Genomic DNA, 18079 nt, shown 5'->3' with positions numbered 1-18079 from the left:
CAGATGGGCTTTTCCATCCACCAAACTCAAAACCGGGTCCTTTGTGTCCTGAAAAGTAAATCTGAAAGCCACATAAGGAATCCAGGTGAGCACACATTAATTTGTCACAAAGGCTCTGTGAACTTTTTAGCATTTGCAAACCCCGACAGAACCAAACCCACTGCAACTGGGTTCTGAAGTTCACAAACCAGTACAGAGTTCACAAGCTATGAAACTTGGGCCCTCTTCTATACTTTGCAGATTCAGTTCAGAGTTCATAAATGATGAAACTCGTGGACCAGTGTTGGGTCCTGCTAGAGTGGTCACAAAGGTCTTCCTTCCACCTCAGGTTCAGAAACCACAAGGCTGCAGGTGAGACAACATCACTATTCTCACCTTCAGGGGTCAACTAGATCTTTGGACTTGACGAAGAGTGTAAAAGTCAGATTTATTCAATCACAAATCATGGACATAATGTATATATGGACATATATGGACATAATGTAAACACATTTTGAACACCATGAACAATTTAAACACTAATTAAAACTCCTAACTAAAAACGTTTCAAAGCTTTATTACAATCTCATAATGTATATATGGACATATATGGACATAATGTAAACAAATTTTGAACACCATGAACAATTTAAACACTAATTAAAACTCCTAACTGAAAAAGTTTTAAAGCTTTATTACAATCCCAGAATCAATGTTACGGATATGGTGCCCAAAACTAAACTATAAACATACATGAAAAACATTAAGTGACAAAACGCCTAATGATATTTAGCCTACTAAACATCAATACTGTTAAACACTCCAAAAGATTGACTTAAATCAACAAAACAACAATATGCACATTCATTTCAGATTTCAAAGCAATAGATGGTGACATCAGTGAATCATCAAAATACAACTTTAACAGTCAAATTTCAAGGCTGGACCATCCTTATATCTAGCATGAATTGGGACTTGCATGTGTGGAAAGGGGCTAACACATGTGGGCAAAACAAAAGAAAGAGAAAAATAATTTGAAAAAATTATCTCACTAGGGCAACTCGCTATGAAAAAACATGCTGATGTAATTCTCTAAGCTGAAAAGGAAAATAAAAAAAACATTATTTTATACCTCTCCTCCTGGGACAGCAGACGGAAATAGTTCATCAGCAGAGAAATCACCTTCTTCCGGAGTCAGTTGACAGCAACATCAGGACAGTGCAGAACACGAGCTGCACACAGGGCAACTCAGCAGTTCAGAATTAGTTGGGCATATATAAATGGGGCAATTAAGAATAAGAGGAAACTAATTAGAAGTCCTGAAGTCCTTAGGAAAATAGGAGATGACAGCAGCAAACTTAAGGCACGAGTAGACCGGAATCAAGACTGGGACAAAAACCGAACTCAGACTGACTGACTTTCAGATTCTCTCACTAATTAGAAAGAACAAGGGTCCTCTTGATTGGTCCTTCAGGTGGTCTCAGGCTGGGTATCAGATCCAGTGTCCAATGGTTGTCGGTGATACGACCATGTTTGCAACTATTCAGGATTTTTTCAGCAAAAATGCATTGTCATTTCAATGATTTCTACAGTTCCACCAAAATAATACATTTTCTAATAATTTGGTACTTGAAATCCATTTCTTACAATACACAATAAACTAAACAAATACTTTTGTCACATGAGAACCACAGGTTTCCTGTCCTGTTCGGCAGCTAGGAAAAATGCTGAATTTGTGCTGAAAATCTTTCTTCACTTACAATACAACAGGACATTTAACATAACGTCAGCAACTGAGGAAACAAATTCGGGTCAGAAGGAACAGAATAAATAGATCATTTCCTCTACTGCTGCAAGATAAATCTTTCAGGCCTAGTCAAGCTAAGAAAGCCTAAATACACATGAATATAATTAATACATTCACAAAACCTTTTGTGCACCTCACAAATTAATCACATATGCAAAGCTAATTTTTTTATTGCAAACATTGTTTATGACATCTTAGAACAATTTAAATGTGCGTTTATTTTTCTGCATACGTGTAACTCATATTAATAAAATCAATATAATACAAGTACAATTAATTTACACAATATACTTCATTTCTACTGTTTTCCTCTAACAAAATAATACTTTCATGTTAATTCTAATTAATAACTCACTCAATTATAAGTGCACAATGCCTTCATGTTAAACATGACAAAATACGAATGACAGCCACAATGTCCACCATGATTTGAACATGCACATTTTAAATTTTTGTGTTAATTTCTCTGTTAGACCTTTAAAGTGAAGGTTTGTAAGTCGCCATATGCTAACTTTTAAACCACTAATGTATTAGTACATTTTGATCTCTATCCGTCCCCTTCTACAGTTTGTGGACTATGTAGAGAGTTTGTGAACTATTAAACTTATTAAGTGTTTTGGGGTATCCTCTATAGGTTGCAGAGTCTAGACTGAGATCTCAAACTATGAAACTCATAGACCCTGCTGTAGTTTTGCCAGGTTGCTAGCTACCCATGTTGCATCACCTTCTGTAATTTGTTGACTCTGCGCAGACTTTGTGGACTACATTGGCCATTTGCATGTGTTGAGTCTACAGATGTGATTTTAAACCTGCCAACTATTGACTCCTTTGGTCATCATTTAAAATGTAAAAAATGCATTTTGTGCTCATTAAATTTGATATTTGGGGTTGGGTCTGGGTCAGTTTTAGGGGGTGTTGTTGGTAAACTCAAAGTGTTAAAAAAGTACATTTAGTTAATGAACCCAAATCGAGTGAGTGCACCCAAAGTGTTGCAACAAGGTTAGATCTTCCCAAGAAGACTGCGGAAAAGTAACAGAGACTGAAAACTTTTTGACAATTTAAAGGGCATTCTTGGCTTCTTATTTGCTGAAAGTTGAATATACTTCTCATATATTAAAAAGTGTTTGTTGCATTGCCATAGGAGATATTTTGTGAACAGCAAGAGATTTTTCATGGTATACTCTCATCCACTGCTGCATTCTGCTGCATTTCTAAACTGAGCAATACAAAGACTCAGGAACAAGAGATTCTCGAACCATCATCTGCTCTCCAAGAAGAAGCAGTCAGTCTCACTAGCAAGAGTATGAAAGTGGAGAAGCAGATGGAGGATTCAATTGCATGGGAGCTCTTCAGTCACCAAGCAGGAGACAAATGGATCTGTGCTTGTTTGGCACTTCAAAAATGACACATCATCTAAAGTAAGGATTGAGAAGGAATGTTTGAGAATCTAACTGAATTGTCAAGAAAAACACCTGAAATACAGGCCACAGAAACAATGTGAAACAACAAAAAACAATTCTTGTGAGAATGACCCACAAAATGGAAAGAATATCTTGCGTCTAATAACTCCTAGGTCCTACAATGCTACTAGCGCACTGTGGCCAACCTCCTTTGGCTATGTGTAGTGGGGATGACAGCCCATGGTGGTTGGGCACAGGGTGAAATACCAGGCTCTCTGTCCAAACCCTGCTGAACAATGCATTCATATGTGCATAGCAGGAGTTGGCCATTCCTTGAGTGCCAAAGAACAGCCTCTGTATCCAACCCTTTGGCCATGGCCAAAGGCCAGACACAGTGTGAATGTTTTCATAGAAGCTAGATGTTGTACATCATCCTAAAAACAGAAATTCACTAAACATCTACACTTAAAGTGAAGTTATCATTCAGTTTGCTTAGATATGTTCAAAAAACGTTTGAAATTCACTTTAAAAAGCACCAGTAAAGTACCCTTATCATTAGAAGTTAGTCACTAAAGTTCACCAGTTATAGTTAGCTCTGCAATCCATAACCCACATAACATCTATCATGAAATAACAATATGTGTTATGTTAGGTTATGTTGATTCGTATAGCACAAATCACCTGAGAGGGTATCCAGGCGCTTGGGCATGTGTGTAGTTTTATGACCCACAAGGTGCTTGTATGAAGAGCCATCTTCATCTTATCGCGGAACTCAAGCAGTAGGAGGAGGCACTAAGGTGTAAAGGGAGGACATTCTAAGTAGTGGGTGCACTATAAGAGAATGAGCAACTTCCAGTTTTTATTGTACAAGTGAGAGTGGGGCATTGGTTTCTGGTAGGATGGTGAAAGTGTATTCTGGTATTGTGTTTTGTAGGGCTTTGTATGAGTGTGTGAGAAGTTTGAATTGGCTGCGCTTGTGAATGGGGAGCTAGTGAAGCTTCTTGAGATGAGAAGTGATGTGGGTATGGCGTTGGAGGTCAAGTATGAGTCTTGCAGCAGTGTTCTGAATGATCTAGAGTCTGTGTAGGAGTTGTTTCGAGATTCCAGTGTAGGGAGTGTTGCGTTAGTCCAGCCTGCTGGTGATGAGTGCTTGCATGATGGTCCAAAGGTTTCTGAGTGTGGTAGGCAGACTCGTAGGAATGTAGAACATTAGCGTGTTAGAGTGTTTTGACGCTCGTAGCATTCTGGCAGTGACCGATTTGTCAGTTGAGGTCAGGATGCTAAGAGCATAAGAACAGTCTAACACGCTAATGTTCTACAGTATGCTACGAGCATCAGAACACTCTACCACTCTAATGTTCTACATTCCTCTGAGTCTGCAGATCCTTGTATGCCAATCTCGTGGAGTGATATGCACAAACCAATAAATAATAGCATCAGCTACAGCAAGGGAACATTTGAGATGCCAGTTGTGGTTTGCTAAATTTGAGCATTAAGACCAAAGGCTAAAGTGATGTTACAGTTAGATGACTATGACAGTGTATTTTGAACTAAAAAACACAGAAATTTAACAGTTAAAGTTAGCTAACTATAACTTGTGCCCCCGCCATGTACTGCTTATGACTTCACATAATTCATCACTCATGACACGTTCTATGACATAAATTGTGACAACACTTATGAGCACCTAGCTCCTTCCTGGAAAGTTTAGGGGTGATTCATCAAGCAGGGGCCAAGAAAAAATAGTGGTCTGAAAACACTTTTTCCCAATGCAATCTCCATATGGCAAGTTAGACAATGATATAGGAAAAAGTGGCTGGCCGAAAGCTAGATCTTTACCCAGAAATTATGTATTTTGTGGTTTAGTGTAAATCTGTTCAGTAGTTTCTAAGAAATGAATGCTTACAATTTGTAGATCTTTAGTGCAGGGGGGCACTCAAGGGACCTCCGGATCAAAAAATGAGATCAACATCAAGGGAGATATTTAGCAGCCATTTTAGGACTAGAGGAGACGTGTCCTAAAGAAAATAGAAATTAGATATAGCGGGGGAAGGTAGGGATGCCCTAACAACCTAGGCCTCATGGGGGCATCATCCCTCAGGCCTGAGTGAACATTATTTTTTAATTTTTGTTTTGGGAAGGGGGTCCTGTATGTGACATCTCTTTCTGAACTTGCTATTGGCCCCCTGAACTGCATCCCCTGGGACAGCTGCAAGCATGATTTCTCCCACCTTGACAGGAGCAGAAATCTAATTGCCTGCATGAACAGTGCATTGCTGGCGCTACTGCAATGCGGGAATACATTCACTGTTGCCAGCTCCCGCCCACCCTCCCAGGTACTGGCTAGGTAGGCAGCAGCGCTACATGGACCTTGGGGTTCCCAATGGCCCCATCAAAATAACGAGTTGTGGGTGCCCCCGGTGGGAATAGGGCACCAATCTAAAAGAAGGTTTGTTGGCTCATACCAGCACCATGGATGAGTGCCAACTGGGGAACATGTGGGGATGTGGCGGACATGGGCCTCCACCAACAAAAAGCTTAGTTGTGGGCTCCCCAAATGGGATTGGGACACACACCAAAAATAAATAAATAAATAGAAACAAAATAAATTTAAAAACAAATGGGGTGCAAGGCAGAAAAAACACAGCAGAGCAGCTTGGTTAATCATAAATTATTCAGTGTTCTAGAGAGCAGTGACCTTTAATGCACTGCAAGGGTTTCATATTTGCATTGTTTCTTTGTAGTGGTGCCCCAAAGAGTGGCAGAGGCAGAACCAACAATTTATGTAAATGTTGTGGGGGGCTGTTCAGGGAGTACAGCACCCCCCCTAGAAACATATTAACATAACTTGCAATGAGTCTCTTGGGTCAATTGGATCAATTATCATTGGGACTCAGAGCTGGAGCTGAATGCTCTTCAGCTGGAGTGTGTGGACCCCTTGTGGTTGTTCCTATGGTGGCATTATGTGGACTGAAGAGTGTTAAAGAAGGGCTCAAACATGTGTTTCAGGTTGTTTTGATTAAAACTGCTTTATTTGTGATTATTGTTATTGGGCATTATTGACCATTGTCATGTGTGTATTAAAAATGAATGAATTGGATTGTGGGTATTGGTTCTCGTGGCAACATATTGTGGTGAACTTTTGACAAACCCAATAGTACTGTTTTATATGTATTGATGTGGTAACCCCCTGATAAATCCAATATGTCTGTCTTTTCTATATTGATGTTCTTACTCATTCATAAAGCCAGTAACTCTGTTTTACTTAAAATGACACTCCTACTATTGTGATGGCCTAGCTCTTTGGCTAACCGGAGTTGGATCCCTTCGGGGAGTTGGATGCAGGGCCTTGTCTGGTGGAGGTGGGTAGTAAAATCTTACTTTACATAAAAAAAATGATAGAAATTCATTGAAAAAACAAAGGTTAAAGTGACATTAAAGTTAGATGAAAATGTCAGTTAAAACATAACATTTAAACTAAAAAAACTGAAATTCAACAGTTGTAATTTACTGAGCTAACTATAACTTGCACCACGCCATACAATGCTCATGACCTTACATAATACATCACTTGTGACTTCACATGACATGTTCAATGAAATCATTGCTGATATCCCAAATGTTCAGAATTACAACTTTCATAGACCAATTATGAGAAAATATGTTTATCATGTTGTGGGGGGAGGTCAACGATGTTTTTTTTGTTTGAACTCCATTTCTATAATTTCATTGAGAAAGCCCTGTTGCCACAGACAGTATTCACACATCTTGTGTACCTCCTTATTAAGAGAAAGGTGAAAAATGCTGGTAGCGGAGTGGAAATAGAGAGAAAGATGTGGAAAGGTGAAGGTAAGAAGATCTAGCCAGATCAACAACATCAATAGTGAGTCTTAGAATCAAGCATTCAAACCTTACTTCTGGCCCATGTCTCTAGGACCTGGGAGTAGAATGGATTCCCATGGTACAGCATGCAAGTACCAGGGCGAAAGAGAACAATATGCAAGAAGAACATATGGTTCCACAAGTACTCCAGTCCATGCTGGCCAGAGGAGTTTCCCCCTGAAGCGTGGTTTAGAGATGACCACATATTAGTAATACAGAAGATGGATTCTGTGAAATGCTTAGGTCAAACTTTATACCTTGGAACATCTGGTCTGCATGTAGAGTATGTCTGACAAAAACAGGGAAGGGGGCACTGATACATAATCTATACATCAGATGTGCAAGTGGTGGAGCTGATTTGAATTCAAAATGGAAGCATTAAAAAGATGTTCATTAGATTGCTGAGATGTCAAGTATAGTGACATCATGTTACTATATGATACAACTATTGATCACCATATTTATCAAAGGGAAGGATGAAGAAAGATACTAATGGATCATTAAAAAGCTAAGATGTTGCCCTTCGGAATAAAAGAAGAGAATGATGGGATAGAATATAAGTACTAAATTATGATAATGTTGAAATATTATAAGGTTCTCTAATCTCAACATTTAATCCCTCCAGGTCATCGTGATGGCTTGCATGGAGTTTGAGATGGGAAAGGTAAGTATCTTCCTCTCTACAGTGTGTTTCACTGCACTGATGATTATTGTTGATTAATAATATGAGGAATTGCACCTTTTGTGATTATTTTCTGTCACGCCACAGTTCAACTGCAGGCATACCCTGACTGTATCATATTTTAGTTCCTTGCACTCTGGCAAATTGTTTTGTCTTTTTAAATCGTTGAGAATACATTTTCAGCTGACCTCAAGTAAGTCTACATTTTCAAGCAAAAACACAAATCCTGCCTCCTCGTAAAAGCATGTAGTGCTTAATACGCCTGCTATGGAAATTACGAAAAAAAATATTTACTACAATCCACCTCCCCGATTCCAGACTATCACACAGCCACAAACTCTCTGCTGCCTAGCACTGTGTACTCAAGACATGATATTGCCACGCTGTGCTTTTCCATGTTACATTTTAGATATCACAAATGCACCCTGCTCCTTTACCCCTCGGTATATCGTGATACTATGCGGCCTCTGCAATACCTGCTGCTCCACTGTATCCAGTATATCATATATTCACTGTCTTCCTGCTGCTCTGCATTAGTTCATTGATGAGACACTTCCATTGTGTTCTCTGCTTCCCCACGCTGTTTCCAAAATATCACAAAACCACTGCTTTCTTTCTGCTCTATGCTCTATCCAGAGGGACCATTTGGCGTTGTGATTTAAGTCTTTTCCGCCCTTACAATGCTGCAGTTGTATGTCCTCCGGAGTCCATGCTGACCACAATCAATACAAGATTAGTAGTTCCTTCAAACTACTATCCCCAAGATACCACATATACACTAGGGTCTCTATCTGGACCCTTTTGTGTCATGTCATTCCCGGGAGTCCAAACAGCCACTGAAATGGGAATACTTCGTCATGACAGCTTCTACACTGCAATTCTTCATTTATTTATTTCATTTATGGTTAGGTCGAGACTACCAGAGAACACAGCTGTCTGAGTGTTAAAGAAATGTTGTGGGCTTATGAAGAGCCTGCAGGCATTTGGAGGCCACCCATTGCACACCATTCATCTGCTTTTCTGTTACTGTCATTTGCCTGCTTCATATTTGTGTCCCAGCTTGTCATTTTGTGTTTGTCCCTCCACTGGCGCATAACCTCTTTACCATGCCTTTGATGGCTACTAAGCTTGGATTGCTTGCTTTTCAAGAACGATTTTTTTTTTTTGGGGTTACGCACTCCAGGAGAATGCATGTGTTTTCCAGTTGTCTCCCTTGTGTACTTTTCCTCGCCCCCTCCACGCTGTGCTCACTTTCTTCTCTTCCACCCCACTGATTTCTCCCAAGTGTCCTTCTCCCTCCCAATCTCCATGTTGCTCTCTCGCCCATTGTTTCTTCTCCCCATCCACACTCTCTGTGTTACTTACATCCTCTTGCTCTCCGTTTTGATTTCTTCCCACCCATGCCCTTCTTCTCTGTTGTCCACTGCTTCTTCTTCCTACCATTGTGTTACTTCCCCCACCAACACCCTCTATGTTTCTCTCTTTACCCACACCTAAAAAAAATGGTTTTGCGTATTTTTGTCTTTTTATTATCCCACTGGATCACCAAGTATGGACATTAGCATTGCTGCGTATTTCTGCCTTTCCTATAGGTCGCTAATCATGGCGGGCTGCTAGCGTCCTTGGAACGGGCTGGTTTCCTTTCCCGCCATTCTAAACATTATATCTATCATGGTTTGTTACTTTTAGCCATGGGTACTATGATAAGCTAGCATTTGTGGCATATTCTGCACATTTGCACGTGCCGTTGGTAGGTGCCTTCTCCGAATATTAGATATGAAGACACTTGACTTTAACTTAATGTGGCACGGTGTATAGATCTGATGATTGATTGTTTTTCAGATAATTAATTGTACATTACTTTTTACTCGTGTGTTTTCAGCAATGTTTATCGTTTTAATTGACTAGTATTACTACTACTAAAGTAAAATGTAAAAAAGCACCTGCGTCATTTTGTAGGCAAGCCCATGCCTGGGTCATGTTCCTACAAAATGACACAGCTGGCTGTGTCATAGGTTTTTTCCATTAATTATCCATGCTGCACCACACCAGGGATGCTGTTCACTACGGCTAAAAACTATTTCCAAAGCCAATGGGAGTCAATGCTTGCTTTTATAAAGCGCCAACAAACACCTGAGCAGCTGAAAATGCACAAAAAAATCAGATCCTAGTCAATAAAAAGCCAGGTCGTGATCAGTGTCTTACTTTTCAGTAATTAACTTTCCGTTTTTTTTTGGGATGAAAGGGCGTTCCAGTTTCGCAGCAACTACTGAGAAAGATGTGCCTTCCGGCGTTGATATGAAAAATCGAGGTGCATTTATCAGTAGTGCCTGGCTCGATATCAGATTACGTTTCAGAAAATAAGAAATTAAACACTTTGATAGAGGGCTGTGTTTTCCCCATACTGGTCTTTAGACTAGGTACAACACTTTGAAATCGATCCTTTGCTGAACTGGCAGCTAATGGAGTTTAGTCAGTGTTTCAAAGTTGAAACTTAATTGCTGATGCTCAATACCTGTCTGGCTGATGCACTTTGAACCATCTGCAACTTCTTTGATGGATTTGGCTGGAAGTCCTAAATACACCGAGTTGCAATAAAACTCTCTGAGTCTTCGAATCTGCAGGGCCAAGGCTGCCATGTGGGAAGCGCATAACAAAGGCAATAATACCGACCCTGAGGTACTCCACAACTAGGGGCTTCGATCTCGACAAGAGAATACCACACTCCACCTGAATGATTTTATCAGACAGAAAGCTAAACAAGCATCTGCAATGCAATGGGTCTCGCGTTTGCTCGAGTTAGAGCTATTAGCGTTCTTAACTCCTAAGCGGACTTTGTCGTGCCACATAAACTGAAAATGAAAAGTAATACAATTTCACATAAGGGAGACGATTTAAAGTGACACGCATGAGCGTGAAGATGACTAATCAAAACAAAAAGCCTTTGCATAGTAATAAAAAAAAACTAGCACTATTGCGCTGTGTAAAACCTTGAATTCGTGAAGGAACGGTAGAATAAACAATAGAATTTATTGGTAGTCATGAAAAGCGCTCAATGCCTCCCCAGTGAGATTGCGCTGCCTACGAAATAAAGATAAAAAGTAGTCCAGAAACCATACGGAAAACATAGAGCCTCATATGTTTTCAGTAGTGGGCCGGTGCTCTTTAGGAGGGCTAAACACTGGAAAAGGCATGATGTATGCATGTCTTTAACTAATGAAATCAAGCAGATTTTAAAAGGCAAGCCCATGAATCAACGAAAGTGATGGGCGCGACATGGGTTTGGTTAAAAGCCCACAGAGAGATTACAACAGGGGCAGAGCACTTGTACGTTCAACCCTAAGAACCATGTTAGGTCATAACATTTTATCAATTAAAGGTTCCGCAAACTTAGGAGCGGAGAATGACTGATTGTACCTTGAACTGAATGACAATGGAAACCCGTGGTTTATTTACTCACTTCTCAGTGCATGGAGAGGAACTCATATTTGCTACTCCTATAAGGTATCACAAATATATTTTCAAATTTCAAACTTGTTACATTGATAACACGTATATATTTTTTTTACTTCAACAGAAAAAATGTGAGCGGTATTGGGCAGATCTAGGGAAACAACCCGTCCAGTTTGGGCCATTTACCATTGTTTGTGTGAGTATATCTTCTGCGGAAACTGCATTATCAGCCTGTAAAATATTATTGCTCATACATACTTAAGCAACTGTTTCCCCTATCTGAAGCTGTGTTTTTCTTATATTTGGCATCTTTAGGTAGCCGAAAATAGCAAACAAGATTATGTGATTAGAACTCTAAATGCAAAGTTTAATAACGTAAGTATAGTAGACATATATATATATATATATATGTATTTATATATTTATACATACATGGTTAAAGCGTGATCACAAAATGTATATTGATAATGCTGGTAGTTTGACTCTTGAATAGATTGTCTTCTGGGTGTTTTTACGGCTTACTATCGGTGCTTTGGGTTAAGGGGCTTGTGGGCACCAAATGCAGGTTATGGCCTAGAGACCACACTGCAACGGTCACGCTTGAGCATTTACATGTGAAGGATTTCTATCTATGATCCATGCTGCTTGAATTGCATCCACATAGCTGCCATGCCTAGATAGTCATGTGTCCCTACAAGAAACAACCAGAGTTTAGGGCAGGTATAGGCACCTAGTCAGTAGATGGTTTAGGTATTAGTATCATAGGATCCAGCCTTTACCCCTACATTTATTCATATTTCCTGACCTTTCTGAAATGTGCATACTTTCTTGAACTCTCATCAACACAAGTTTAATGCCCTGAGTATGTGTAAATGGGATTGTGGTTGGTGCTTATCAGGAAGGGTCAGAGAAAGAAATTAGAAAGATGCTGCATGATGGCTTTGGGTTGGCATGTGATGGGAACGGCTGGCAAAAGAAGCACCCAGTTGGGAGATTCATTAAAGAGAGCCTCCATGACCAACTTGGGGCTGAAGGATAGCTTTGTAGATCCAAATTCAACTAGTGGTAGATAATCCTAACCACATGTTTTCACAAGAAGAAAAGTAAACCCAATGATACTGCTCACAGTCTGATGCACTAATAGAAATCAAATTATAAAAGTAGAAACTATTATTCAGAAAGATTTTAGATGACTGGATCGTCATGCAAAATTTCTGAAATGGGCTAGGCAGGGCTAACATCGTTGATAATATGTCCATTATCTCTCTTCGATATGCAGGGATATTTCTTGGGAGATATTTTGTATAAGCTCTGCACTGCCAAGCACCACATTCTCTGTCTGATTTATGTTTCCCTCTACACATGTTTTTGCTCATGTTAACAGGTATATGTGTGTTTTGCACTACAAACATTTTATATTAACAAAAGTTAATTGCTTTCCTCCTTACCTTGGTGCATGTATGTAGGAAATTGGGTCCTATATCATGCAAACCCCCAGTTCTTTCGCTTATGAATTTCTGCAGGTTTTTCTTAGCTTTGCTGTGGTGTAGGACCCCCATAAAGCAGCCTCGCCCACTATGCGCTCCATATTAAAATTATTCTTTAATTCTAACCTCCAATGCCCGCCTTTTAAAACAATGTATTTTACTGTGCAGATGAGTTAAGAAGCCCTATGCAGAGCAAAGCCTCCTGAACACAATGGGCCAATTCTAAGGAGATTAAGGCGTGTCCTGGCATAGGAAGGGGTGGAGATAAAATCTCCATTGGTATTAGCAGCATCTACTTGTCACATAGCTTCCATGATGTTCCATAATGGCACAGTGGAAGGCTTGTGACTAGTGGCCAGAGGTCAAACTTTGAAGTTAGAGTGGGAAATTCTCTGGGTGCTGCTACCAGAAAGACTAAGGTCTTCAAATCATCAGGGCTAGACAAGATAGTAGGTGCAGAAGCCTACAACCAAGCTGTGGCTAGGGAAAAAAGTAGCAGTGTTCTACGCTGTAGAAAGGCACTTCAAATGCACATCAAAATGTTTGGAAGTCAGGGAGCTCCAGATGATTTTCCCGAGCTGTCACTAGGAGCTCAGAGCAACAAACAGACACTCGCCAAACAGGGCCAGAGATATCCTGATATCCTGAAAAGAAGGAGCATAGGAGTCAGGCAAGTTAGTGTAAGTATGTGAGGGAGTGCACAGGAGAACAGGGGCACCAACTTAAAGAAGAAATGGCACAGTGCGCATTACATAAAATAATACAAGTGAAGGCAATATTTACCAGCCCATTGTGGCTACATCAAAAAGAATCTCTGGGCAAGAAGGGAAGCACACAATCCCGTGGGGGTTGATAACATTTACATATTTCCATGGCGTTCCCTAATAAACAGTGATTATCTGTAATGACTTTTATGCATTCTCTGGCAACCTGGAGTCAAGATGAGGCCTAGACGTTGACCCATGCAGGAGTAAAATGGTACTGCAAGTTTCCCACAGAGAAGACCTAGGGCCTCACTACAAGTGTGGCTTGCCCGAGGACCACCACACACAAATTGATGCTCGCACTGTCGCACTACAGGCAGTCCGACCACCCACTTACAACTTTGGCGAGCAGACCCGCCTAAAGACTTTCGTCCCCACTAGGATCATAGATTCCAATGGGGTGACAGCAGTCAGGCTTGTAACCAGCCATGGCAGCGATAAACTCAGCACTGTCCGGCTGATTACAATCCCACTTTCCTCCAGCCTTATCATGGTGGAGGCCCGGGTTAGCCAGACAGGAACATTTTAGTACCCCCGAGAGGGACGTTACCGCCATCTCTGTGGCGTCCTCCCCGTAATTTTGGCGGTCTTGTGGTGGAACCGGCAAACTCATAATAAGCCCCCTAATGTGCCTGGGAGACATAAGGCTCAGTTATAAGATGTCCTTTCAATTGAGCTCGTGTCCTGTGCTGGGAGTTGCGGCCCATAGGGAGTTTGGGGTTTAGGGTTAGAGTGGGATTGGTTGCTTGGCAGCCCAGTGTAAAAGAAGAGATGGACATTTTCATTGGAACATTTATTCTTGTTGAACTGCTATTTGAAAGTAAATGTTATGATGTTTGTGTTGTAGCCAATGTGCTCTCAGTGTGGTATGTTGGACATATTGTGAAAGTCTGCAAGCCTTCTTTTACTTTCATGAATACTCCTGACAAAGCCAGGATTCCTGGCATTTTATAATTGCATGTCTTTATATGGTCTATCATCAGCACGTATAATGGATATTGTGGTACTAGGGCTTAGAGCCTGCTAGTGCACAAACATGATGTCTTTGAACTGCAGGGCCTAGTCTTGATTTAAAGTGGTTAGTTTACCATTGACTTTTGAAAAAAGGTATATGTTTTGCAACCAGGTAATTTGTTAGGTCACTAAGGAGAGGTTCACCTGACATTTTGTAAATATTTGTAAAAGTGTGCACATTTTTTACCTGTGTGTGTATTAAAGTCTTTTCAGTATAGCGAGGTACACCAGTCAAAGGCTGACTCAGCTTGGCCTTGGACTGCTCTACCACGATACATTGAGAGTCAATCAGAAGTTACCAGACCCGGGTGCCCTAAAGCCTTGTCCTACATGCCCTCAAACTGGGAAACAATTACCTCTTTTAGCACTTGCTTCCTGGTTACAGACTGTCACCCTGTGATGCACGTAGGAAGAACAGTTAGCTCAGCTAGACAGGTCTTTTGATTAAAATGGACCAAATATAACATGGGGCAAAACATGAGTAGAAATGCACTGCTTGAGGAAAAATACTCATAATTCCACATTTCTGTCACAGAGCCAGTGCTCATCATTTGCCCAATGAGGAGAATATCATGTACTCAAGCAGAGATGGAGCAATATAAAAACACGCAGGAAAGAAAAATATGCACTGTGTATAGAATCGGCCTGTCAATCCATAAATGGCTGCTGCCCAAAATAAGGTTTTGGGCGTACTGGCGCAACAATGCTGGTCAAACTGAAAATGGTACATCATGCCTATAAGGCATTTATATACATCTTCATATCAATCTTCTTTCCAGACTATAAGTTGAATCATCCTGTATCCCAGTTGAATCATTTTAATGTTAGATTGTACGATTTTGCCTTTCCATGGTTTTCCTTTAAGGTATTTAGATATTTTGGAATTTATATTCCTTTTTTTATCATTTCATTTGTCTGACTCTCTTGACTCAATTGATCTAATTCTTCTGGAGAGTAAACCTTATTTATGGCCAGTCTGCTAACAATATCAGCACACTTTGGTACTTTGCAGTTGCCATGTTCAACTTTAGGTGCATAGTCGGAAACTGCCATGGTGTAGTTTTGTGGTATGAGGTAATTTCATACTCTCCCATTCTTCTAGAAGTCAGAATACAAGAGAACTCTATATATCATCTACAAAAGTGTTCATCTAGGATGTAAATGGTAAAATCAACCATTATTTAAAATTAAAGGATTTAGGGTGTCATTACGACCCTGGCGGTCTTAAGACCTCCAGTGCCGCAGTCGGACCGCTGCCAATGTGGTGGTCTGACCACCACATTACGACCATCGCAGTTGCGCCATGGTCGGACCGCCAGCAGCACCAGTTTACCTCCACAGGAGGGTCTGGCGGTCCTAATCTTCCAGGGCAACACTGCAATCAGCGCTGCTGTGGGGATTACGACCCCCCTGTCCACCAGCGGTTACATGGCAGTAACACTGTCATGTGGAGGCTGGCAGAGACAAAGTGCAGGGTGCCCCAGGGGGGCCCTGCACTGCCTGAGCACTTGGCATGGGCATTGCAGGGGACTCCCTGGCCAGCCCCATCGCAGTGTTCACTGTCTGCAAAGCCTACTCACTACATCATTGCTGTCTGCTCTATTATGAGCTGGGGACAATGCTGTAGGCCATTTCCCGCTGGGCCAGCGGGCAAAAACAAAATTTTCACCCACTGATCCAGTGGAATACTTATAATGGGGCCTGTGGGAAGGAGGCCGCACTGGCAGCAACCGGCCCATCGAGACTTCGGCGGACAGCCTGAATGTGACAAATGTACCTGAACCGAATCTAACGAGACTCCTCTTGAATAGATTTAAAATTAAATTGTATTTTCTTTCAATCATAATGCAGGAATCTCGCATCGTTTACCAGTTTCACTATATGAACTGGCCAGACCATGACGTGCCAACTACAGTTGATCCCATTCTAGACATGATTAGTGAAATGCGACTTCATCAAGAAGACGACAACATACCAATCTGCATACACTGCAGGTGAGTCCAATAATAATATAAAAGCTGATTAACACTAACATATGGCCATCACCGTGAAACCTTTAGTGTACTAAGCCATTGTTATTAAAAAAATATATATCGCAAGCTCTAGAACATTAAAAGCAAATCTGCGCTCTAGCTTTTACTAGAGCAATAATCCACAGCATTCTATAAATAGAATTATTGACACTAGAGATAATAGAAATTTGACGCCAATTCTCTGTGTAGTAATTGTGTATTGTTCAGCACCCAAATGTACTATGGCCCAAAATTTGCATCCATAGGCTTATGCCTATGATTATTTTTTTGGTGTCCCAGTCTCCTTGGAAACTTGCCACATTTTTCTAGAGTACAGGTATGTGCAAATGTTAGCAAGTCTGAATGGCTCCATGTATAAATTTTACCTACAAATGGCTGCAGTTGCTAATTTTTGTTCATCAATAGAAAAATCTTTTCCCCATGGACTCACCGCATCCTCTACATACCCACCAACTGTTGGTGTGTTCATCTCCACTTTCTCCCAAGAAGTAGTTTTACAGCTACCCATGCCAAGAGCAATTTTTTGCCCATTTCCAAGGTGGCATTATGGCTACCAAATGTTTATGACTACCCATTACCTCATCGTCTGTGCTCCTCATCCCCGTCCTTTACTTTTGAGTTGCCTCTCACTTTGACAGCCACTTCCTTTAAGCTCTAGTAACCAGAACAAGTTAGGCCTGGGCAAAATGTTAACTACACAGGAAAAATGTCATAATTACACCTGACTCTTGTGATGCGAAATTTCTGAAATTACTAGATTACGCTAGCTTGAGTAATTTGGGGCAAAAATCTTACTGCAAGAGCTCAGGAAAAATGCATTAAGAGAGAGTGAGCGGCTGCTGGCTACTGCTGTTTGAGTCATGTAGAATATATTGCTATTTTCTGCAAAATACCTCTTCGGGCCCATTGTAGATGCAACGTTGCATCTTGCACAAAGCAAATTGTGCTATATGCCGAATTACGCTTCTCATGTAATTACACATAATTGCAAGTAATTTTACTGTAATTACGAGCAATAATGCCAGAGAGAATTAGGCCAGTTATGCCCACCCCTATATTACAACTCCCCTTGCCTCCCAGTGCAATGCTGCTTCCACTCCAAACTCTTCTGAAGCTGCAGGCGTGCGAGACCAGCATTATATGGAATAAAAGTAAGGTATGGATCCCTTTATCCTTACTTGCCCTTGTAATTTTGTGTAGCACATGAAGGGTTGCCCCACACTCATGGGCTGAACTGGGGTGGGAAGTGGTGAAAGCATTCTGCAGCGCACCATGTGAATGCTGATTCAGCAGTACTGTTTGTATTTCTTAAATTTTAACTAAGGCAGAAATTCAAATAGACAGACACCAATTGCATAATTCTTGCTGTACTCTTGTAATATTACACATCTTTCACCAGGCAACCAATATAAATGGAGAGCTGTATTCAGAGCATTCTACTGGATGAGTAAAGCCAAAAAGGAGCAGTTGAAATTCTCTGAGGAGAGGCTCCACACTACCTCAGACTCTGAAGGTGAGAAGAGACTTTCCTTCTTTAGAGGGGAATTAGAGTCTCTTATTAAAGAAGCTGTTCATGCG

The 18079-nt window shown here is 40.8% G+C and overlaps 1 protein-coding gene across 10 annotated transcripts in view; it reads left to right on the top strand.

Annotated features, from left to right (window-relative positions):
- Window positions 1-18079, top strand: part of PTPN22 (protein tyrosine phosphatase non-receptor type 22) — a 638407-nt gene that overhangs the window by 246465 nt on the left and 373863 nt on the right. For all 10 annotated transcript variants that reach the window (XM_069238710.1, XM_069238708.1, XM_069238709.1 and 7 more), the window contains 4 exons: window positions 7694-7732; window positions 11328-11399; window positions 11519-11578; window positions 16320-16462. In XM_069238710.1, coding sequence (XP_069094811.1) covers window positions 7694-7732; window positions 11328-11399; window positions 11519-11578; window positions 16320-16462 — 314 coding nt within the window. The remainder of the gene's footprint in view (window positions 1-7693; window positions 7733-11327; window positions 11400-11518; window positions 11579-16319; window positions 16463-18079) is intronic.

This window comes from Pleurodeles waltl, chromosome 6 (genome assembly GCF_031143425.1).
Source record: "Pleurodeles waltl isolate 20211129_DDA chromosome 6, aPleWal1.hap1.20221129, whole genome shotgun sequence".
Lineage (NCBI taxonomy): Eukaryota > Metazoa > Chordata > Amphibia > Caudata > Salamandridae > Pleurodeles > Pleurodeles waltl.
Note: the sequence above shows the minus strand (reverse complement) of the source record. Positions and strands in the feature narration are given on the sequence as shown.